The following is a 23,934-nucleotide window of genomic DNA, read 5'->3' on the forward strand; positions in this document are numbered from 1 at the left end:
GGCCGACCCCAGCTCATTTCCTGCTTGTCCCGGCTCCCGGGGAGCCGAGTCCCAGGTGGGTCCCAGAGCCTGTGGGAAGTCAGCGGTGGGGGGACCTGTGGCCCGAGCCCCATCTGTCCCCGGTGGGCCGGCGGGCGGGGGCAGCACCCGGCAAAGGGAAGGGGTGCACACGCGTGCGTGTTGTGTGTGTGAGTGCATGTATGTGTGTATCGTGTGTGCAAGATGTGTGTGTATCCTGTGTGTGCAAATGTGATGTATCGTGCGAGTGTGTATGCGTACATGTATGTGTCACGTATGAACGTGCGCGTGCACACGTGTACACGTGTGTGGCGTGTGAGAGTTGTGTGTGGCGTGTGCGTGTGCGTGCACCAGGCGGAAGAGGAGCAGAGCGGAGCAGAGGGTGCTGGGGCCGTGGGGCCGGCAGCTGGGGCACTTCCCCAATCCGGGGGGCCTGGGCGGGAGCCTGGGTGTCTCCATCTCGGGCGGGCGTGTCCGGGCCTGGAGCCGGTCCAGGGAGGAGCTAATGACCAGCGCGAGGCGCACTGGGCCTGCCTCTCGCCACCGGGCCGGCCCGCGGCGCAGGGAGGAAGTGTGGCAGGAAGCAGGGGGTGGTGGCGGCCACTGTGCAGTCAGCCGGGCCGTGGGCGGCTGCCGCCTGTCCTGGCCAGCTGAGACGGCCCGCAGGGCCAGCCAGCGAGGAGCCGGGAGCGGCCACCTGGGGCCTGTCGTCCTGCTGCCCCCCACGCCCCCGCCCCGTCCTCTGGGTCGGGAGCTGCCTCTGAGGAGCGGGACGCAGGTATGGGGTGCGGGGGGCGGGGGGAGCGCTGGGGCGGGCGGGACAAGTACTGGCCCAGCGGGCATGGTCCACGGAGCCGGGGCCTGCCACCCACGGTGGGGTCTAAGACTAGTCTGTCAACTTTCACTTTCTTGAAGGCTCCTCTGGCATCTTGGGATGGTGGGGAGCAGAGCTGAAGTCGGGGGAGTCTGGAAGGCTGTGGGGGCCCGTGAGGAGACCACAGCAGCCGATGAAGCCCCTTGCTTCTGTGATCTTGCTTGACCCCCCTTCCCGTGGGCACTCAGCGAGCGCATGCCAGGGTCTGGATGGGGCGCGGAGCCGAGTCCGAGTCCGGGTGTCAGGGTCTCGAGTGGGCCCCCACACTGGGGGGGATGCCACATTGGACAGACACCACAAGGGACACCACAGGACAGCCCAGGGTGGCTCTGCAGCTCTGACCTGGCCACTCTGAGGTCACCATCTCTGGGCCTCTTTTCTATCCACTGGCTGGGGATGAGCGCCGTGACTAGGGGCACCAGCCACACAGTTGTAGGGGAGGACGCGGACCCAGGACGTGTATTGCCAGGTCCGGCGCTGGGCCCGTGCTCCAGCACACCACTGAGACCCTCTCCCGGCTTCCAGTGACCCCTCCGGGAGCCCCAGCTCCCCCCCAGCTCTGTCTGTGGCAAAGCAACGTTGGTGGCAGTTAGTGGAGCTGGTGGTGCTGGGAGCCGTGGCCAGACTCCTGGTGGGAGGCGGGGTGCATGCCGGTTACGGGCAGGGGCTCCAGTGCTGGGCTCGGCCCCTGTGGGTTCGAATCCCGTCTGTGCCCCCCAGCCGGGCCGAGGCCCCGCGGCAGCTCACCCAGCTTGTGAAATGGGCACAGTGGCGCCCCCTCCCCCGGTCATCAGGAAGATTAGCTGGGCGTGCTTGGTTAGCGCCTCAGGGTGGTGGCTGTTGGGTGGGGTGGTCAACAGTGCTGTTGGTGACAATGACACATCCTGTATGGGGCGCTGTGCACCTGACTCACAGAATGCCGTGATGGAGGTGAGGTGGACCCCGCCTCCCAGCAGAGGAGAAGGTAGGGGGTTACAGGTGAACCAGTGTCCCAGGGCTCTCAACGATGGGAACTGGCTGCAAGGGAGGCTCCTTTCCGCCTCTTCCAGCTCCCGGGACTCCAGGCGCTCCCGGGCTCCTGGCCTCATCCCTTCCTCTGGCCTCTGTGGTCTCGTGGCCCCCGCCCCATGTCCGTCAGTGTCGCTCCTCTTATAAGACACCGTCACTGGATTAAGGCCCCCCATGCAGTATGACCTCATCCTAAGGAGTCAGATCTGCAAAGACCCCATTTCCAAAAAAGGCCACCTTCTACAGTGCCAGGATCTGGGGGGACACCAGGGGTGGCCAGACAATTCCCCAGAGGTGCTTCTTGGTGAAGGGGACAAGGTCTCCATGGGCCCACCAGGTATTGGTTCTGTACGAGCCCCGTGAGTGCTCCGACCAGACCCCCCCAAACCTGTCCGGGGTTGGGAAGGTACCGCCTCTCCCTCTGTGGACCCACATTTATTAAGCGCCAACTGTGATCGTGGAGCACCATCGGTTTACTCCGTTGACCTCCTCGTGGGGCAGGGGTGTTTGCTCTCACCCTCCAGGAGGGCAGAGTGAGGCGTGGAGAGCTCTCCCAGCCCCCTGGGAGCTGCGTCTACAGCAGGACCCGGGGCCTGTGAGGCCAAGCGGGGCAGTTACAGGAACCCGCGGGGGGCGGGGAACTCTCCTGCACAGATTGGGCTCACTTCCTCATCTCCGCCTAGGACTAGGAAGCCCCGAGCTGAGATCGTCCCTGGCGGCCCCGCCTGCTCGGGCACATCGTCACTGGGCAGGTGGGAGGGTCTTTGAGCCCAGGAAGCCTTCCCTTTCCTCAGGAAGCTGTCCCTGAGGCTGTGGGGAGCAGGCCGCGGGGGGCCCCCGGACGCAGACAGGGATGGGCCAGTCCCGACCCGGGGGCGGAGGCCGGCAGGACGAGAGGCTGCCACCAGACCCGGCAGGGTCCTGCGAGATAGCCCGGCTGCAGGGGCCCCTGCTGCACCCGGGGCTGGGGAGGACGTGCCGGGCGGGGAGGGAGGCTAACACCCCTGCGTGTCAGAAGGGAAGAGGAGAGAGATGGCAGGCTGGCCTGGCAGCCCTTGTGCATCCGGGTCCTGACACCCAGCTGCGGCTACCAGTGGTGCGGGAGCTGCGAGGGTGGGGATCCCAGGGGTGAAGCCAGGAGGGAAAGCACCATAGGCTTGGGCTCGGTGGGCGGCCCCGCACGGAGCTGTGTCCAGAAAAATGGCGGGGGTCTTCATGCTTTACGAGGATGGAGACGGCACGGGGACCGGGGAGCAGGGAGTGCGGGGCCCCCGGGCCTGAATGACATGTGAGCCATTCGACAAGGCTGCGTGGAGAAGGTTCTGGGCATCCTCAGTTTAGCCGTGGCTTCTTCCCTGGAACAGGGAGCAGCCCCTGCCTGCCCCCTCCCCGCCCTCCCTGGGCCAAGCAGCTCTGCCAGAGAGGAGAGGGGCTGCCTGGCCGAGCGGGGGTCCCCTGCGTGCTCCTTGCCTCCTTGCCCCCGCCTCCCAGGCTGTGCCCCTGTCCCTCAGAGGTAGTTCAGGATGGAACTCAGGTCCCACTTGGGAGTGGGGGGGTAGGGGCTCCTGGAGGCATCGCCTCTGCAAGTCTTGCGGGCCTTGGGCTGCTGGGGGCCTGTGGGTCCCTCTGGAGGGGCAGACAGCCCGTTTCACCCCTGTTTCTCTGCAGTGAGGGGCTGTTTGGCCCCAAGGCCACAGGAGGGGCACCAGCGTAATTCCTGTCAGAAACACGGGGTGCTCTGCTTCTGCGACTCCCAGGGCCACTCCTACCTCTCTTTCTTGTCTTTTTCATTTGGATTGTAGGAGCAGTCCTGGCTTCTAATGGGCTGAAAAGCCGGCCTTGCCAGTCCCCAGCAGTGATGACTCTGGACATTTAAGGGTCCAAGGGGCAGCGGGCCGGGCAAAGCCCCTGTGGGCCAAGGCTCCCCGGAGTCCCCGTCCAGGGAACCCAGGAGGTGAGCTGGCTGCCTGGGCCACGAGCTGAGCGGTGCCCCTGGGACGCCTGCTGGGGTCCGGTGCACAAAGGCTTTGGGGACAGGAGGACACAGGCGGTGTCCGGCTGTCTCGGGTTCTGCCTCCCCCGCCCCACGCCCCATGCTGTTGGCAGTGTGGATGGCCACCCGTCAGCCGCTCTGCAGGTGGTTCCCACCACCCCCAGGGACCTTGCTGACTGCCCAACCCCCTTTCCCTGTCCTCCTGTGCTGCCCGTCACAGAACCCGCCCTCAGACTAGCAGGGGCGCGTGCAGGTGGTTGACAAACACCTGTGTCTGAGGTTCTGGGGACCTGGGTCCATGTCCAGTCCCCTGGGGTTCTGGAGGGCGATGGGCCCAGGGGCTGGTGGGGCCGTCCAGGCTCTGAGCTCCACATGGCTGCCCCTGAACTCTGTCCGCCGCGGGGGCCCTGCCCCAACATCCGCCAGGAAAGGGGGTGGGCCAGGAGGAAGCCTGACTTGCTTCTCGGTTGGCATTGTTGGCCCCGGAGAGCGGGTGAGGAGGGTGCCTGCCTGTCCCTGCGTGCTCTGTGCAGAGGGAATTCCCACCGCCTGTCCTGGGTTTGGTTTGAAATCTCGGAGCTCAGCATCAGGGCTCAGGGAGGCCCGAAACGAGGGGGTTCCCTTGTTTGTGCGACCTAGCAGTGCTCTTGGCAACCTTCCGGGCGAGTGAGCAGGGCCATTCCTTGTCTCCTCTGTCCCCGAGGCTGCTCCCGTCCCTGTGGCCACAGCGGGGGGTCTGGCCCCGCCTTCCCTAGCCCTGGCCCCCCTCCCGGCCCACCCATCACCCCACGTTCCCATCTGAAAGGGGACTCTGTGTTCTTCTTTGTCCTGATTGGTGACAAAGCCCCAACCCCAGGAGCACGGACCGTCCATCTGTAACGGCCTCTCGTCTCTGACCCCAGGAAGTAGTGAGGCATAATGACTGCTCTTGGGGGGAGGCCCGAGGGCACCCCGGGGTGGGCAGGCATCGCCTGTTCTGCCTCATCTGCCTCACCACTTCCTCCTTCCCCGCCGTCTGCCACCTTCCCTCCCTGGGCGGCCTGAACCCTGGCCCACTTCTTGACCTGTGGGGTGGGACGGCGTTCGGGGGGCCCTGCTGGAGCCCAGGCCTCTTCCGGTGGGAGCAACAGATCTCCTGGGAACCCGAGACCGGATCACAGTGGAACTGGTGCTTGTGGGAAACGGAACTAGATGGGTGTCTCCGGGGGGCTCTGTTGTGGCCCTAGCTGGACGGGACGCTCGGTGGGCTTGCTCACGTCCAAGGCGCCAGGGTGTCCCCCGAGGACTTCTGCTCTGTTCCCCATGTTTGTCCGGCGTTGGCAGGAACGTTCGAGCAGCCACAATGCGTCAGGCTCTGAGCAGCTTCCTGGGGGTCGTGAGCTGGAGCGGGGTCCCCACCTGCCCGCACGGCTTCCAGCCCGCTCCACCAGGCCTGCGCTGGCCCATGTCTCGGGAAGAGCCTGCAGCGGGGGCTCGTCGTAGTGGGAGAAGCAGCGACAGACTGACTCACAAGCAAAGCTCTGAAGGATGTGCAGAGGCCCGCCTGGCAAACGGGAGGCCGTCTCTCCTCCGACCCCAACCCTGTGGCAGTGTCCTCAGGGCACCTGTGTTCCCGGGGAGGCCTCCCTGCTGACCCGCAGCCTGTCCTCTTCCCCCAGCGGCCCGCGGGTATGCGGAGCCCCTGGCGCTGAGGCCGCCACCCGGGCATGGAGGGCCCCGCGGAGGAGCCGGCCCCGAAGGGGAGAGGGCCCACGGCGGCACCCTCGGGAGGCGGCGGTGGCGGTGGCCACAAGGCCCAGAGAGTGGCCATGAGCCCATCGGTCGTCTGGGAGCGAGCAGGGCCCGAGGAGGCCGAGGCGCTTGTCGGAGGCGGTGAGTACAGCGCGTGCCGTCCACCCCACTGTCCGGCCGCCCACGGCTGTCCCCCAATGAATTTACCACTCTGTTACAAACCCTCATGCGCCCACAGTCCTGCTATGTCCTCAGGACAGAAAGCCCTGGAATTGCTCAGAAGGGGGCATCCCTCGCTACCCTGGGAGGGCACCAGTGGCCAGCCAGGACCAGGCCAGGCCGCTTCCTGGCGGGAGGAGGATGAGCCCAAAGCCGTGGGCACATGAGGCCGAGCCCGGAAGCAAGGCTGGGATTCCTGATCGTCACTGGCCAATGCTTGACTGGGGCCTCAGTTTCCCCACTTGGAAACCTGAGGGGTGGGCTGGGCGATCTCATGGACCCCACTCCCTACCTCCTTGGGCCCTGGAGGTGAGGGAAGGAGGGGGGAAGACCCTCCCTGAGCCCGGGACAGCCTGTGGCTCCGGCCTCCCCCCAGACTCCCCTGTCCTCACATGTGCACCCTCCTCCAGGCCACCTGCCTAGCTGCCCATGGGGTCTGGGGCTTGGCACACAGGACAAGCTCAGTAGATGCTTGAATGATCAGTGAACAACGGATGCACTGGGAGGATGGAAACAAAGCCTCACGAGGTGCATAGTGCGAGCTAGAGGCACTTCGTACCTGTTGCCTCAGGCCTTCTGGGCGTGAGGGAGACAGGAAGGACCGGGGTGGCCCCCGTGGGTGCCGACTCACGATGGGGTGTGGGCCTGCAGTCAGACGCCTGCCTGGCCAGCAGAGGCCTGAGCTGCCACCCAGTTCCAGAGCCTGTGCTCCGCTCCGGCCCCCGGGGGCGCCCCCTCGGCTGGCCCCCTGCACTCTGGAGTGCCTCACTAATCCTGCCAGGCTGTGAGCCGCACCCGAGACACCTCCCAAGGCCGAGAGGGCCCGTGTCCCCCTCGGTGAGTGACGTGCAGAAGGACCAGGACGCAGCCCTGTCTGCCCCAGACCCAGGGTTCCTTCTGGGCCGCCCCGTTCCCTCTGTGGTCAGTAGGACAGTGGCCCCCAAGCAAGGCCACATCCTAGTCCCCAGACGTGTAGCAAAAGTGATTTTGTGGATGGGGTTAAGAATCCTAAAATGGGAAGATAAGCCCAGGGTCAGAATCGGAGACGTTGACGGTGCCTGGCTTCCGGCTTGGAAGATGGAGGAAGATCCACAGGCCAAGGGCGTGGGTGGACGCCTCTGGGAGCTGGGAGACAGACTCCCCGCGGAGCCTCCTGGGGGGCAGCAACTCTGCTGACCCTTGGTTTTAGCCAGTGAGACCTTTCCAGACTCCAGCCCAGCAACACAAGACACTGGTGGTGTTTTCAGACGCCTCTAAGCTTGGGATAGTCTGTTGGAGCACAGGGAGAACCTCACATCCCCTCCATCCTCCTTCGGCTTTTGTGACCTGGAGGCAGGGAATTCGAGGGGTCAGTGGTTTGTATGGGTGTGGGCACACCTCTTTTGTTCCAGAAATATCAGGGGCTTTGTGCCCGCACGGCTGAGAGTTGCCTGTTCTGACCTCAATCTCACAACCCTGCTTTATTACAGATGCCAGTCCTCCCCCTGGGGGCTCCGGGCCGGCTGCTGGGACCCCTCCTGGCCAGATGGGCACGTACCCCACAGGTAGACGTCCGCGGGTACCCCAATGTGCAGCAGGGTTCAGCCTGGGAAGGGCTGTGAATGTGGGGTCCGTGGGTGTGCCACTTCCCTCCAGCCTCGACTGTGCCCTGGACTGCGGGTTCAGAATGCCTGGTCCCCAGACTTCCCTCCCGGGGATCGCTGTGGGGGAGGGGAGGCTGGTAAAGTGCAGATGGCCAGGTTCTGCGCCCAGACTCTGACTCGGCCCCGCTGGGGTGCGGGGCCCAGGACTCTGCCTTTCTGCTTGGGGCCTAAAGGCCGCAGTTGACTGCCCTGGGGGCTGGGCCACATGTGGGGGAAGTGAGACTCTTGGGGAGGGGTCACAGGTGGGATGTGGTAAAACCAGACAACCAGTCCACTGTGTTGTGGGGCCGCAGAGGGACCCGCATCTGGGGAGGGGGCTCCGCGGATCAGCAGGATTTCTGCAGGGCGCAGATGAGGGGAGGCAGCCCTGGGTGGCAGAGGGGGACGGGGCGGTAAGAAGCCCCCGACCCCTGAGACCCCACTCCCAGCCCCCACGGTGGCGGCAAGAAACCCCAGCATTGTTGGTGGTTCACTTTGCCTTGACACCCGCCTGTCCTCCGACGTTCCTTCCGGGGGGCCGGCGCTGCCTGTGGTCATCACGATGACCAGGGGGTGTTGAGCAAATGGCAGATTATTTTGGGTCTGAAAACGCCACCCACCCTCTTACGGGAATAGGAGGTGTCACATCTCAGAACCAGTTGTGAAATGTTGGGCATGCTTCCTGCTAGGGGAGTGAGCCTGATTCCAGATCCCAGTGGTCTCCATACTGCCCTCCCCTGCCTTCCCCTCCCCCGCGCTCCCCTCCCCCCCTTTCTCCCCCCCACCCCTTCTCTCTCCCTTCCCCCCTCTCTCTCCTCCTGCTTCCTCCCCCCTTCTCCCATGCCCCCTCCACCCCTTCAGAGCAGCTCATGCTTTGGGGCTCTCAGCACAGTTGGGAGGCCTCTTCAGGGGGCAGGGGTGGGGGCAGGCGGGGGCATTTGAGCAGAGATGTGAATTTTAGGGCAGCCTGTCAGGCCAGGATTTGGTCTGGGAGAGACTGCTCCAGGTGGAGGATGTAGTGAGTGCAAAGGCCCTGGGGCAGGATGTGTGGGGGTGCTTTGATCTCCTAGGGCAGCAGAGAGGCCCCAGGCTAGAGGGGAGGGAGAGAAGAGGTGATGGGGGGAGCAGAGCCAGAGGCTTGAGGCTGTGCTGGTGGGAAGGTGGAAAGGGCTTGTGTCTCAGTCTCCCTGAGAAGGAAAAGCCTGCAGCCATCCTATCCAGTATAGGAGCCACACGATTTTTGTTTCTGTTTAACTGAATTAAAATGAAAAATCTGGTTGCCACAGTTGCACGGGCCGTATTTCCAGAACTCAAAGGCTCCACATGGCTGGAGGCGGCCTGGGAGGGTTGAGAGTGGGGGCGTGCAGCTCACTGTAAGGAGACCTCTGGCTCTCTGAGGACCGGAGGACTGCGTGGAGTTGGCGGGTGGGGCCTGGACAACCGCCCAGGGCAGACCTAGGGGACCCGGGCCACGGGGAAGGGGGCCACGGAGGGTTCGGCCTGGTTTTGCAGTTCACCGGTGGACCCGGGTGCTGTGTGGTGCAGGGAAGTGTCCTTGGTCTAAGCTGGGTGGGGGCTGGGAACCCTTTTGGAAATGGGAACGAGGGGGAGGGGGAGGGGTCAGTTTAGGAGAGAGGATGGTAAGTCCTGGGACACCTGTGGGTGATTTGCTGGAGCTTGAATGCCCCTGTCTGGAGCGGTGGGAGAGGTCGGGGCCGGAGGTCACAGTGACTCTGGTGACTTCGCTGAGTGCTGGCTCCCGCTGCCCCTCCCAGACCTGACCTTGCAGCTGCTGGCCGTGCGGAAGAAGACGGGGCTGCCGGACCCCAGCCTGCAGCAGACCGTGAGGAGCCGGCTCCGCCTGTTGGAAAATGACAGCCGGGAGGTGGCCCGTGCGCTGGGGGTGAGGCTGGCTTCTCCGGGGGGCCCGGGGAGGCACAGGGGCTCCAAGCCTGAGAACGGACAGGGGACAGGGGTAGACCTAGCAGGAGGGCCTTTGATGCCCAGGCCTCTGTCCCTGAGGGGCCAAGGCCACAGGTGGTGACACCGTGACTTGTCCCTGGCTGTTCTCCTGGATGTCTGGGTCAGGGGGCCACCGATCACACCTGCAGTTCTAGCCACACGTGGCCCACGGTGCTCCCAGGTCCCCTCCCACTCTCTGTGCCCCCCACCCTGCTGATACTCTTAAAGTCCCTGTCATGGGGAGCAAGAAGGACTGGTGTGTGCTGATCTTACTCTGATGATGGAGCCAGGCCCCTGTTGGCCTCTGCACAGTGGACGCTCTGGCAGGACGGTGGCCGAGGAGTGGGCTGGGCAGGGCGACCTCTCCATGACAGAGGTCCTGGGGCTTAGGGCTAGGCAGCCACCAGGTGACCTTGCAGCCAGCCCGCCTGACCTTGGCCTCTGTGAACCCAGCTCCCTCGGCCACCTGTCAGGGATGCTTACTTGTTACCCCACGGAGCCGAGGTGCGGATCCTGCAAACGGCACGGGAGTACCAGCCCTGCGTGGTGTCGGGCAAGGGGCTGGACCCCGGCGTGCCATGTGCTGAGGGTCAGACCTTGGACAAGAAACGCGACCTGTTTTCAGTCTGTCAAGCGGAGCGCAGAGCAGCACCCCCTTCCCCAGCGCACACACCCTGTGCCTTATAAGTGCTGGGGTGACGCTCCTGCCCGGTCACCACCCGGGGCGTTCATGGGATGGGAGTCAGAGGAGAGGGGGTGCCGGAGTGAGGACGCATCCCCCCGTCGGTGCTGCGGGAAGGGCTGGGAGGCAAGGCTGGGATGCACAGGGCTGAGAGCCCAGCCTGCGGGGAGAACCTGCTGTCGCGGAGGGCGGGGACCGGAGCACGGAGCCCGCAGGGGCTCTGGGAAGGAGCAGGGCTTGGCACAGGTACTGGGGAGCCACGGCTGGCTTGAGAGCCCCAGCCTCGGGCCGTAGAGGAACCGGCTCTGTGCTTCCCCACCTGCCTGGGTCACTTGAGCAAAACGCTTCTGTTGTGCGGCTCTGTCCTCCTGGCGGTCAGATGCCTGAAAGCCCCCCGCCTGGGACTGTTCCTTCCCCATAGGAGCTGTCGGCCAGGCTGCTGTCTATCCACAGTGACCAGGATCGGATCGTGGTGACCTTTAAGACTTTCGAGGAAATCTGGAAGTTCTCCACCTACCACGCTCTTGGTAAAGTGGGGGTCCCTCCCAGAGCTGGCTGTGGGGACTCCCCTTAGAGGACACTTGTCACACACTGCCGAGCACTTGATGTCATAAATCGGGCTTCAGCCCAGTGCCGCTCACAAGGGCCGGGGCAGCGGGCCGCGGGAGTTAGTGCTCACCCGCTCTTGGGGAGAGATGGCGTGACAGGCGGGGCGCAGAGGCGTCCCTCCCCGCACTGCGCTGTGTGCGGAGCTTTGTGCGGCCAGACCCCGAGGGAGGCTGAGCTCAGACCCGCTGAGCACAGACCGGGTTATTTCCAGCCCGGACAGAGAGCTTGCTTTGTAAAGGACCCTCATCCGTTCGGAGGCGTCTGTGGGCCCGGCTGCGTCTCTGGGGAACCGTGCTCCGCCACCTTGGTCTGAGCCTGAGAGCGTGGAAAATAAGAGTGACAGCATCTTGTGCCAACTCCCGAGTGCACGCGCTCTCCCTGAAGGCTCTGGTCCCGTCTCACGGATGAGGAGACTGAGGATCACTCGAGTGACTTGTCCTCGTCTAAACTCGCCAGGGCACAGGGAAGTCCAGGGTGTCACCCACAGTCATGGCCGGTCCACTCTCAGCCCAGATGGTCAGACCTGGGGCCTGTCTGGGTTGTAGATGGTGCCGCAAGTCCCTGAAGCAGGACGGGGATCCCCCAGCACCGGGGCCCTGAAGGCTTCCCTTCCTCCCTTTGGAGCCCGCTGGTGACCCAGCCTGTCTGGCCCCCAGGCTTCACTCATCACTGCCTGGAAAACCTACTCGTGGACCAGGCCTTCTGGCTGCTCTCACCCAACGAGGACGAGGAGACAGCTGTCCAAGTCCATGTGGACCAGGAGGCCTTGAGGCTGACGCACGAGAGCCTCCTCGCCCAGGAAGGTGAGCACCACGTGGTGACGGTGACAAGGGCCGGCCCCGCACTGTGCTTGGGACGCCCGGGGGAGGAGGGCCTGGAGGCTCTGGCGTGCACGTGGAGACTTGACGGGGCCTCACGCAGGGGTACATGGGGGGACCCTGGCCGTGAAATGCCCGGGCCCTGTCACTTTGCCGTAAAGACCTGGTCAGGCCCCCCCAAAATAATAGGGAAAGTGTTTCTGCAAGCAGCACTCCCACCCCAAGGTCCTGACCCGATACTGCTTTGAGTGCCGTGGTGGCCTCATGATGGGGTGCAAGCCAGCAGCAAACGAAACCCAAAGCTGCCGGTCTTACCCTGGCCTCAGAGAAGAAGAGAGGGGGCCGGGCTCCCAGGGGTGCTCCCAGCAGACAGGCCCCCTGGGATCACGGCTCGGGCCCCTCAGGGAAACTGAGGCCCTGAGGGTCTGAGGCTGGGTGAGGTCTGAGCAGAGCCTGGGGCCGGGGAGACCCTGCAGGGCTCCCTTCACACATGTCACCTGGCAGGACAGGTGGGTCCCACCTGGCAGGGCGTCCAGCCACCCTGAAGGACACCGTCTGTCACTTTGAAGGTCCTGTCTTCGTCCTGTGTCCTGACCACCGTGTGCGAGTGAAGACCAGCCCCCGGGGTGCAGGGAGCGGCCCCCGGGCCCTCAGGCGAGCCTCGGGGGTTCCCCAGGGAGAGGCAGCCCCGGCAGTGGACCCTTGCGCTCCCAGCCCCGGCACGTCCTCCGAGGAGGTGGCAGCAGCGGCCACTCCAGAAACTTTGATTCCATTTCATCAGTAGGTACCGAACTTTGTTTCTGTGCTTCCAGCCCGTCCCGCGCGTTGTCGGGCCTCATGGAGAAGCCCCCAGGCCCCGGCCCATCCGCAGGGCAGAGGAGGTGGACGGGGGCCCCCAACAGACCCTCGCGGGTCCCTCTTCCACTGCTTCCGGTGTGTGGCCGTGGGCTGCCACCTGCATGAGGACGCTGACATTCCCCAGTGGGGCTGCCCGGGCAGGAGGGTGCAGCCCAGAACTCTTGCTTCATGTTCTAGCTCGTTGTTGTTATTTTTTTAAGTAGTCGGCTCCATGCCCAGCGTGGAGCCACACACGGGGCTTGAACTCACGACCCTGAGATCAAGCCCTGAGCTGAGATCAAGAGTCTGACGCTTAACCCTTCCGAGCCCCCCAGGCGCCCCTACTCTGGCTTGTTCTGGAAAGCTTTTGAGGGAGCTAGCTGCCAAATGTGTACCCATAGTAAGGAGGCACAAGGCAGATAAAGCCTGGGGAGGGCGAGGATGGGTCGCATGTTAAGTTCCTGCTCACGTGCTGAATGTGGGGCGTTAACTGGGCTTGGAGCTTCCTGGCAGCCAAAGCGAAGAGAGAAACTCGATGACCTGATGTTCAGAAGCTGTGAACTAACAGGCAGTGGCTCAGCTTCTGTCCTGGGTGAATGGAGGGAGGTCTCCCAGAATGCCAGCCTGAGGCAGGGCAGGAGGCACCTGGGCTGGGCAGCACGGGGCTCCCTGCAGGCCGTGCCACACACCTGGGCCTAAAGGCCACACATGTGTGTGTGTGTGTGTGTGTGTGTATGTGTGTGTGTAGTCGGGCAAGTGGTGGAGTTCTCTTAGGTCCCTGGGGGCTGCTGACTTGCCCAGTTGACTCAGTTTGAACTTGCCACACACCTGAAATCCTCTCTCGTCCCACTCCAGATGGGCTCTTAGGGTCCCCTGGGACCCCATCGACGACTCCATGAATGGACCTGTGACATCGGACATCCCACTGATGGGTAAATGCTTCCACTGGCCTTCCTCCCCTGGGAAAGGGATGGGCAAAGTGGGGCAGGCACCAGCATTCTGGAAGCTTCTGTGCTTACCATGAATCCTCCCCAAGCCGGAGGAGGTAACTAGAATCCTCTCCAGTTCATGTTGTGACAACTCAGGCTCAGAGAGGTCCCACAGGCTGGTCCAGATTCATTTCACACGGTACGGCAAGGCCGGGCCGGGTCCCTGTCACTGTCTCCAGGAAAGCCCGAGTGTCACCTCACAGGCCATCCATCAGGCATGGCTTTCTCTCTGGCTTGCACATTCAACATGCCGGAGGGCCCTTGCATGGGTGGGCTAGGCTCCGGCTGAATTTGCACTAATGGAGGCTCTTGAGGCTTAGTTCTTAGGGCTTCTCTTGAAAAGACAGCGTGGGCCTTCGGCTTGGGCTCCTGGTCCAGTACTCCCTGCCCTGCTCCAAGCCGGCTGGTGCAAGGATGGCCTTGTGTACCTGCTCAGTGAACGTAAGGCCCCATGGGAGAGGGACCTATGTTTACAGCTGCATCTGCCCTGGATGGGCCCCAGCCTGGCCTGGCCGGTGTGGGACAGAGGAGAAGTCCCTGGCCTTGGAGGTGGGCAGCCCTGGGCCTCAGTTTCTCCTCCTCAGTGTGGGGATCAAGCGCCCCCTCCAAGAACCACTAGAGGCCCAGCCCCTTGGGTGCAGTGGCCACGCCTCATTGCAACCCCGACCACTCGTTCCCGGCAGAGGGCCCCTCTGAGTCTGCCCCCAGTGCTGACCGTGTGACCCCCCTCCTGCAGCCACGGGCCTGGCCACGGCGGTGGCAGACTACCAGGGCTCCGGGCCTGAAGAGATGACCTTCCGAGGCGGCGACATCATCGAGGTCCTGGGCGCCCAGGTGCCCGGCCTGCCCTGGTGCCTGGGCCGGCACACGGCCTCGGGCCAGGTCGGGTTTGTGCAGACGAGTCTCGTCAGTGTGCAGGGCCAAGTGTCTGAGTGAGTGGCTGAGGCCCTGTCCCCTCCCGAGCCCGCACTTCCACCCCTGTGGGGAGCCTGCCACCCTCGCCCTTGGCTGACGCCCAGGTGACAAACCTGGACGTGGTCCTGGACGGCGCTCCCTTCCCTGTCCCTCCCCCTGGCCACTGTCCAGGCCCGGTTCCGTTGTCCCCGGGGCTGGTTCAGCTTCCTGTCTGGACCCCCATGTCCTTCACCACGTGCAGCCGGGCAGGGGCTGTTCCCCAAACTCCAGCGTGGTCTGGGGGCTGCCTAGTGACAAGGCACCACCCGCCAGGGGCTGAGAACAGCAGAGGGCAATTCTGTCCCAGTTCTCGAGGCCACAAGTCCCAAATCAGGGGTCACGGAGCCACGCTTTCCCTGGAGGCGCCAGGGGAGGATCGTTACTAGTTTCATCCAGCTCCTGGCGGCTACAACGTTCCTGGGCTTGGGGCCGCATCACCCCAATCTCTGCTCTGTCCTCATGTGCCCCCTTCCGCCCCCATGGGTCTGTGCATCCCTCTTACTAGAAGGACACCTGCTTTTGGATCAGGGCCCCCCTACTCCAGTGTGACCTCGTCCTAACTAATTACACCTGCAAAAACCCTTTATTGAATAAGGTCACCTTCTGAGGTTCTAGGTGGACGTGAATGAATTTTGAGGGACGCCGTTCATCCTTGTGCACTATGCCACTCCCTTTCACAAAGCCCTTCGCGGACCCTGGGCCTGTCCTTCAAGGCCCCCCGTGACCCAGACCCTGGCGACCACCCGTGTCAAAGGCTGCTATTGCTGTCAGAGCACTTTGAGTCCAGCTGTGCAGGTCTGTCCGCCTTCGAGAACGACTGTGTGGACATGTGCGCCCCTGAGTGAGCCCAAGCCCCCTCTCCAGTGGCTCATCCTTGGGGACGTGCTCCTCTCCCTATGGGACCCCCCACACCTGCTGATGACGTGCCCACCCCATGTGGGGAATTCTGAGCGTCCCCACTGTGTGGCCCCGGGCAGCAGCATGGCGTCCTGGGAGAGCGGTCCGCGAGCACAGCTATGCCCATCATCTGGGGCCTTTCTGTTCCTCTGGCCTTGAGCTTCCGTTGTGAAGACCTCAGTCGGGGAGCCCAGAGAAGGTGCGTGTATGGAAAGGCCTTCACTGGGTCTGTCCCCGGCCCCCTGGGCCTGGCCTCCCGCACACGTCTGCAGGGGATCCTCTGGCCTCAACATCCGGGGTCGTTCACAGACCAGCGCCTCCCAGACCAAATCTCGAAGGCCGCTTTGGCTTGGCGAACTTAAAAGTGTCTGTTGCGCCTGCTCGTCAGGAGCGGCTCGAAGCTGGCTGGCCTGGAGCTGAGACCCGCGGCTGGATCGGCGTTTCCCAAAGCGTGTTCCTCCCAGCGTTCCGTCACCAACTTGGCAGAGCTCCCGCGAGGTGGGGACGCCCCCGCGTGCCTGGCTGGCGGTCCGCACTAGGAAGGCGCTGCGAAGTCTGACCTTTCCCTGTTGGAATGTGTTTGTGCACTGACTTCACCTTCAGGACCCTCTCTCACAGCCCCAGCGGCTGGAGTTCCGTGGAACGCTGTCTGGGGACCCTCGGTCTAGACAATTCCTGTCTCGTCCAGGGGAGGCCGCATCTCTGCGCAGGCGGCTGGGCTTGCCTGAGCTGGGACGGCTGTTGGAGGAGCTCTTGCCAGTGTCCCAGGCATGCCCTCCAAACCCAGAGAAAGTTCCGGACCACGTGTCACCAGCCTCGCCTCCTGAGTCCGAGACAGTTCCTTCATCTCCTTGACCTTTGGGATGCCGTGTCCCTGAGGAATACAGGCCTGTTGTTCTGTCGGATGCTCCAGATGTCGCTCTGAGATTTTCTTCAATGTCTCCAAATAGCTCCTTCCAGTTTCCAAGTGCTTTTCAGAGTTTCCTATTAATGCTGCTAACTCAGTCCTACAGGCGCAAATCGCCTGTTCCTTCTCTCCCTGCTCTGCTTCCTGTTTTCCATCTCCCTGACCTGGCGCAGACTCACACCCAGTGTTTGTGTGGGGCGCTGTGGGGAGCACTTGCAGGGGCCATACGCGGAGCCGTGGGAGCTCAGGACCGAAGGGACTGATGTCTGCCTGTAGCTGTCACCACCTGCTTTGCAGGGGAAAGGGCATTTGAAGTGGGACTTTGCAGGCTGCCTAGGAGCTCACCTTCCCTGGCTGCCATGACCTACTGGGTCCGTAGCCACCTCTCCTGCTCCTGGACGTCTGCCTCCAGCAGGATGAGGCAGCCTTGAGGGCAGATCTTTTTTGTTTCTGTCCCGTGTCTTCATCATTGGGCACAGAGCAGGTGTGAGGGGCCTGTCACTCAAATGAGAGAGTAGAAATGGGTCTTACTTAGGAAACGTGCTGTCTTAAATAAAGCACCTTTTTTTTTTCCCCAGGCTGGAAAATGTGATTTTTCTCAATGAAGAAGAAAGGTCATTCTTCAGCAATGAAGGACGCTTTTCGGAGGAGGACGCCAGGCAGCTACTGAGGAGGGTGTCTGGCGCAGACGTCTGCACGGTGTACAGCTTGGGTAGGTGTGGGGGTGCGGGCGGTGGGGCACTGCTCCTCCAGCGCCTCCCCCTGGCTGCAGGGACGTCACAGGACCTGCAGCTGGCCGCCCCCTCCAGCCGGGTGCTCCGGACGGGTTCTAGGGGCAGATTCGCAGAGGGACGGGAGGGTTTGGAAGCAGACCGCTTTCCCGCAGGGCCGCACGGGCTGCTGGCCGCCAGCCCCGGGCCAGGACGTGCTACTGTCCCCTCGGTGGAGCGTGACTGTTTGGCTTCCGTGCACTGCTCGCGGCAACCCCTGCCCCCCACCCCCCTCCCAGGAGGCCCGGCTTCCTGCGCCAACCCCCGGGCACTTAAAAGTGACCAGCAGATGGTGCTACTCCTCTGGGAGGTCTAGGGGCAGCGGGCCAGATGCAGAGGGGGGCACAGGGAAAGGGGCAGGGAGATGCCCCCGAGTGGCCCCGAAGCTCCCTGTTGCCCGGGGAGCGCTGGCCTAAGAGCCACAGTCTCCCGGGGCGGGGGCGGGGTGGCACACAGACCTGGGGCTGGCCCACTGCCCACGTGCCGCCTCTCCCACAGTGTGTGTGGGAGCGACCATTCTCCCGTCGCAGCGTTGAGGGGCCTGGGCTCGTGCGGCTGTGGTCTGGCCGGGTTGCCTGATCGCTGGGGGGCCGGGGCTGGACCCCAGGGCTGCCACCCCCTAAAGACAATGCTGCTTTCGCCCCGCCACCCTGTCCTCGGAAGGCAGGGCCACGGGTGAGGTGGGGAGTGCGTGAGCAGCAACAGAGGGAATGGTGCCGAGCAAACTTACTGGTCGACGGCCGTGGGCGCAACGTGCTAGCTGGTTCCTTCATCCCACGGGTGAAGGGGCATACAAGTGTGTACACACACACACACACACTCTTACACATACGTGCACACAATGCACGCACACGCCACACATGACACACGTGTGCACGTACACAGGCACACACATCATGTGCACACACGGACACATCATGTATGCACACACCGACGCACCACACAGGACACACATGCGCACATACACATGCACACACCTACACACCACGTGCACACACCTACACATCACACATGCACACACCTACACACCACACAACACACATGCAAATACCTACACATCACACGTGCACACACATGCACACACACATCACACGTGCACACACCTACACATCATGCATGCACACACACGCACACACCTACACATCACACGTGCACACACATGCACACACCTACATATCGTGCATGCACACACGTGCACACACACATCACACGTGCACACACCTACACATCATGCATGCACACACACGCACACACCTACACATCACATGTGCGCACACACGGACACACCTACACATCACACGTGCACACACATGCACACACCTACACATCACATGTGCACACACCTACACATCACACATGCACACACCTACACACCACACAGGACACACATGTGCACATACACATGGACACACCTACACACCACACGTGCACACACCTACACATCACACACGCACACACCTACACACCACACACCACACATGCAAATACCTACACATCACACGTGCACACACATGCACACACACATCACATGTGCACACACCTACACATCATGCATGCACACACATGCACACACCTACACATCACACGTGCGCGTGCGCACACGCACATACACACATTGCTCGCGGTCTACGTGCTGACGCACACTGCGGGAGCTTCTCCACCAACGGCAGAGGTAAACTTTCTAGGTTCCCACAGATTGGTTTCTCTAAACAGGCAAACTTAGATTTCAGCTGAGCGTATAAGGCTTAAGCCAGCCTGGCACGCGATGTCTTCTGTTTTAGGAAGGCTGTCGGCACCCCTCAGTGCAGGGGGGGCGTTCTGGGGGTCCTCTTCCTCCAGGGGCCACAGAGCTTCCCGCGAGCCTGCACGTTTGTCGTAACTGACTTCACACCTCATACGACTTTTCCCAGCCAGCTGCTAGCGTCGGCCCATTTTCAGGAGGTGGAAAGCGAGGCTTAGGGAGGGCTGGCCCTGGCGAGAGGAGGGTGGGGGCGCAGTGGAGCTCCCCACTGTTCCCGGGGACAGCCCGTGAGGCCGAGGGCTGCCCATGGTGGGCAGCGCACCCCAGTTCCCAGAGCAGTGGCTGCAGAAGCACGCGGCCTCTGGAGAGGGTGGGGTGGGCCAGAGCCTGCAAGATGGGGGTTCTCAGCCCCTCGACCGACCAGGGGATCCCCTAGCTCCACAGCGCCTCAGGCTGCCCGAGTGTTCCTGTCCTGGTGTCACCACCCCTTGCCAACATGGCCCCTCCCAGAGGTGCTGGCCGAGGGCGACACTTCCCTTCTCCCCCATTTCAGACAGATTAGAAGAAGCCGAGTTTGACCAGCTGGAAGAACAAGGTAGGTTCTTTCCACAGGGCAGAGTTCCTATGGGGATGGGCGGGGCCTTGGGGGATGATGCCAGGCAGAGGCTGCAGGGCTGGGTACAGATGGGGTGCTGGGCCGGGACCTCACACCATCGTGGGGGAGGGCGGGCAGGTGGGGCGTCCGGCCCTGCAGGGGAGGTGGATGAGGTAAAGGTGAAGCCCCCCGCTGCTGTGGTAGTGGGTCCCCCGTGAACACGCCAGCCCTCCAGCTAAGGCGGCGGCGTCCTCTCCATTGCCTGAGCCCATGCCCAACCATGGTTCCTTTCTTGAAACCTAGACCAGCTGAAATTCTCTGCTTTGAGAAGGTGAAGGGGGTATAGGGCCTGTATTTGGAGCTTCGTGCTGCAGAAATCCCCCTAGGATCCGCCTCTTCTTCCCCCTGGGAGCTGGTTAAGGGAGACCCCCTCCTCCTTCCACACCACCATCTCGTCCCCCCCACAGAGGGTCTGCATCAGGGAGATCCTGGGGACTTGAATGCCCGAGGTCCCGTTGGGGTTCCTTGGGAATGGGGTCCACCTAGACGCAAACAGGGAAGGGCCACTTTGGGTATTGGAGAAGGAAGGTTCTGGATATTCCAGGGCTACTCCCGGGCCCTCCCTGCAGCCCGGGGCTTGCTGAGTGAGGGGAGGCAGGACCTGCCAGCGTTGGAGGGGGTGGGGGCACATTCACACCCACACATCAGGTAGTCAGGTCAGACATTTGCCCCTGAACCACACTGAATTCTTTTTTATTCCTGGCCTTTATAGACTAATAAAGAGAGTTAGTTCTGAACATATTTTTTGCATGTGAACTCAAAACACGAGAGTCTTTAGATGCTGGTTCTTTCCTTCCAAACACATTCCTCTTTAAGCTCATGTTTTCCCAACAGGAAGCTCAGCCCTGCATGTGCCTTCGGGCACTGGCTCCGTCCAAAGCCAACAGTCCGGTGGGCGGGCGCTTTGGGCAGCGGGCGTCCCCAGATTCTCCAGCACCTTGTCCCTTTAGTAGCTGTGGACCTCGGATTCTCAAACCAGCCAGGGGGAAGGTGGAGACCCGGGGGTCTGGGAGCCATTCCTCATCTTTCCTACCAGACATGGCCCCAGACCAGAGCTGGACAGAGGGACACAGACATCGCTGTCCTCCAGCGGTGCGGGTTTCGTCCGTTCTGTGGGTGGCTTGTGAGCACCTGCTGACCCATAGCTCTGATTGGCTCATAATGATTTTTCACGGGGGTCCTGCACCTGACAGGAGACCCCCAAGTACTGGGAAATCCCACGGAGGCGGTTGTAGCCGGGAACGTGGACGCGTCTGTCCGTTAAGTGGCTTTAATTCTTTCTGGAGGGCAAAGGACTCCGAGTGATCGCAGAGCGGTGCTTTCAAACGGGAAGCATAGGAAGGGGTTACCGGGTGAAAAGCTTGGCCAAACCGATCCTTATTCTTGTAACCGTGTTTGAGCTCCCCCTGAGTGCTGGGTGCTGGGCTCTGGGCTCGGCGTTTCACGTGAATTTTGGTGCTCAGGTAGGGGAGGCTCAGGCAGTACATGCCAGGGACACTGAGGCTCGGAGGGATGTCCCTACCCCAGTCTGGACCCCGATCAGACTCTAATCCATCCGGGGGGGTTGGTGCTTTGCAGAAATGCCTCAGCCTTGCCTGCACCCAGAGCCACGTGAGACCCTCCAGAAGGTGAAGAATGTTCTAGAGCAATGCAAGTCCGGCCGAGGCTGCCCCGAGGAGCCGGTGTCCTGGGGTCTGTGCACGGCGTCCAGTGGTGCAAGCTCACGGGACAGCGAGGAGCCCTCCTTCTGCTTGGACGCGGGGGCCGACTGGGCCCACCCGGAGGCCCTGGGCTCGCTGCTGCTGTTCCTGGACGCGCCTGGGTACAAGGCCTGCTTCCGTGGCCTGTACGACCTCTCCCTGCCGGGGCTGAGCACCCTGTTCTGTGGCTTCAGCGACGAGAAGGAGCTGGCCGGGCACTTGGCACAGGCCCGGGCGGCGGCCAAGAAGGCCGGCTTCCGCATGGCCCTCGCCAGGCTCTGCTTCCTCCTGGGGCGGCTGTGTGTGCGCAGGCTCAAGCTGTCCCAGGCCCGCGTATACTTCGAGGAGGCTCTGGGGGCGCTGGGGGGCCGCTTTGGCGACCTCTTCCTGGTGGTGGCCGTGTACGCCAACCTGGCCACCATTCACCTGAAGCAGAAGAACAGGGACAGGTGTGCGCGGGTGGTGCCCAAAGCCTCGGCCCTGCTCCTGGGGACGCCCGGCCACGTGTGCAGCACCGAGGCCGAGTCGGAGCTCCTGAGGCATGCCCTGCGCCGGGCCATCCTCTGCCGGAGCCCCCAGGCCGAGGCCCGGGCCTGCTTCCTGCTGGCCAAGCACCACGCCCGCCTCAAGCAGCCCGAGGCGGCGCTGCCCTTCCTGGAGAGGCTGCTGCTGCTGCACGCGGCCTCGGGCTCCCCGGAGGCCTGCTGGCCGGCGGACGGCTACCTGCTCCTGGCCGACATCTACAGCCGCCAGCGCCTGCCACACCTGGTGCTCAGCTGCGTCAGGGCGGCCTCGCTGCGGGCCCGCGGCTCGCCGGGCGGCTCGCTCCGGAGCGCGGACCTGGTCCTCCGGAACTCGCCCCGGCGCCACCGGCCGCCCTCCCAGACAGCGCCCTACCTCCGGCGGGCACTGGCCTCGGCGGCCTCGGGCCCCCTGCGCGGCCCCCTCTGCGCCAGCCTGGCCCGGCTGCACAGCCACCACGGGCAGCAGGCCAGGGCCATCGCCTGCATGACGCAGGCCGTGGACGCGGCCGTGGGCGCCGGCGGCCGCCTGGCCGTGGACTACGTGGTGGCGCTGGCCTGGTTGTACGTGCTTCACGGGCAGAGCGCGGTGGCCCTGGACATCCTCGAGTCCGTCCTGGACGTGGCGGTGGCCAGCGTGGACCAGGAGGGCGCGATCGCCAACGTGGCGGCCGTGGCCCTGAGGAGGACCGGCAGGACCCGGCAGGCGGCCGAGGGCTACTACCGCGCCCTGCGAGTGGCCCGGACCCGGGGCCAGCTGCGGAACCAAGCGGTGGTCCTGGCCAATTTCGGGGCCCTGTGCCTGCAGGCCGGCGCGGGGGGCCTGGCCCAGCACTACCACCTGGAGGCCGTGAAGCTCTTCTCGCGGCTGCCCGGCAGGGAGCGCGGCCAGGACTTCACCCGGGTGCTCTTGAGGCTGGGCCACCTGTATACCCGCAGGGCCCTCGCCCGAGAGGGCAAGTGTTACTACGAGTGGGCCTTTCTGGTCGCCGTGGAGACGGACCACTTGGAGGGTAAGCGTCAGCCGCGCCCGCTTCCCGGCCCCACTCTTCCCCGGGTCGGGGTCCACGCGCCGGCTTCCTGGGAGATAACGTGTTTTCTTTCCATGTCTGCCCAGAGCGCGCCTGGGGTTTGCGACCCGGAGGCAAGCGGTGGTTTTCCCAGCATCCAGAGTGTTGAGTGGTGGAAACCTGCAGATGCTTGCAGGTGCCTTTGAGGCTGGCTGGGGGGCGGCTCTCAGAGCACGCCAGGCTCTGTGCAGGCTCCGCTGGTGGCCAAATGTGGGAAACTGATGCCCAGGTCACAGGAGGCACAAAAGGGGGTACTCCTCGTGATGATGGGAGGCTCCTGGCCCCAACTCATGGGACCTCAGGGTTGAGGAGGATTTAGCCAAGCATGGGATGGAGGGCAGGCAGAAGGTGCAGCCCATGCAAAGGCTCTGGGGTGAGAGGCTGGGCCATGCAGGGAGATGCAGAGTTTGGGATGGGTGCATTGGCTGGTGGGTGGTGAAAACCCAAGCAGGGGCCAGGGAATCCAGACTGTGGGCTGGCATTTTCCCCGAGAGCACTGGGGAGCCACTGAGGGATATAGGACACTCACTGAGCCTGGAAGGGGACCTTCTGGACCCCTAGGAGGAACCAAGAGCCGGGTCCCTACACGTGCCCTGCAGCCTCAGGCAGGTCCTGGCTGCGCTCACAAGGCCCGCTGTCCCCCTCCCCCCGTGCTAAACCTCAAGGACACTGAGGGTCGCTCCATCCTCTCTGAGCTGGTTTTGGTAGCTTGTGTCTCCCTAGGTTTGTCCGTTTTATTGAGGTTGACCTTTGTCAGCATAAATCGTTCATCCTCTTCTGTGCCTTTCGTTTCTGTCAGATTGGTGCTAATGCCCCCTCATTCACTGCAGATTCTGACAACTTTACAGCTTTTCTTCTGGTCTGGCTAAAGATGAGTCCGTTTTGCTCATCTTCCCGAAGATCCATCATTCAGTTTCATTCATTTTCTCTCTCGGTTTTTCTCTTCTCGATGTTACTATTTTATCTCTGCTCTTGAACCTTTGTTGTTCCTTCCTTTTGCTTGCTCTGGGTCTAGTTACCTCCCCTTTTTGGTGGAAGTTTAAATTTTTTATCTGAAATTTTTCTTTTTTAATGTAGGCATTTAGAGCTAGAAAGTCCCTCTAAATGCTGCAGTCCTGCATCCTGTAGGTTTGGGTACGTTGTGCTTTTATCTCCACTCATCTCCAAACACCGTCGAGTTCCTGTTGTGATGTCTTCCGTGAGCCGCGGGCTATTTAGGAGCACGTTTTTTGCACCCACATACCCGTGAATTTCCCGAACTTCCTTCCTACTGATTTCTGGTCTCGTTCCATGCTCTGTAAGACGCCCGTCCCCTCACATGTACTGAGAATTGCTCTGGGACTCGGCACATGATCTG

General features: G+C 62.9%; 1 protein-coding gene across 10 annotated transcripts in view; it reads left to right on the top strand.

Moving 5' to 3' along the window:
- The window catches only part of SH3TC1 (SH3 domain and tetratricopeptide repeats 1), a 46,045-nt gene that overhangs the window by 13,202 nt on the left and 8,909 nt on the right, over nucleotides 1-23,934 (top strand). For 3 of the 10 annotated variants that reach the window (XM_081812681.1, XM_081812686.1, XM_081812678.1), the window contains exons 2-13: nucleotides 5,552-5,765; nucleotides 7,313-7,387; nucleotides 9,241-9,368; nucleotides 10,531-10,636; nucleotides 11,375-11,521; nucleotides 12,046-12,316; nucleotides 13,229-13,305; nucleotides 14,099-14,294; nucleotides 14,999-15,157; nucleotides 16,699-16,832; nucleotides 19,185-19,226; nucleotides 20,865-22,520. In XM_081812681.1, the coding sequence (XP_081668807.1) occupies nucleotides 5,600-5,765; nucleotides 7,313-7,387; nucleotides 9,241-9,368; nucleotides 10,531-10,636; nucleotides 11,375-11,521; nucleotides 12,046-12,316; nucleotides 13,229-13,305; nucleotides 14,099-14,294; nucleotides 14,999-15,157; nucleotides 16,699-16,832; nucleotides 19,185-19,226; nucleotides 20,865-22,520 (3,157 nt within the window). In that variant the 5' untranslated portion in view covers nucleotides 5,552-5,599. Of the gene's footprint in view, nucleotides 1-362; nucleotides 797-2,008; nucleotides 5,766-6,253; nucleotides 6,681-7,312; nucleotides 7,388-9,240; nucleotides 9,369-10,530; nucleotides 10,637-11,374; nucleotides 11,522-12,045; nucleotides 12,317-13,228; nucleotides 13,306-14,098; nucleotides 14,295-14,998; nucleotides 15,158-16,698; nucleotides 16,833-19,184; nucleotides 19,227-20,864; nucleotides 22,521-23,934 lie in introns of those variants that run through there. The other 7 variants (XM_081812679.1, XM_081812684.1, XM_081812682.1 and 4 more) reach the window with 7 other exon arrangements.

Source organism: Leptonychotes weddellii, chromosome 2, assembly GCF_054177405.1.
Source record: "Leptonychotes weddellii isolate Sample4059 chromosome 2, ASM5417740v2, whole genome shotgun sequence".
NCBI classification, from domain to species: Eukaryota; Metazoa; Chordata; class Mammalia; order Carnivora; family Phocidae; genus Leptonychotes; species Leptonychotes weddellii.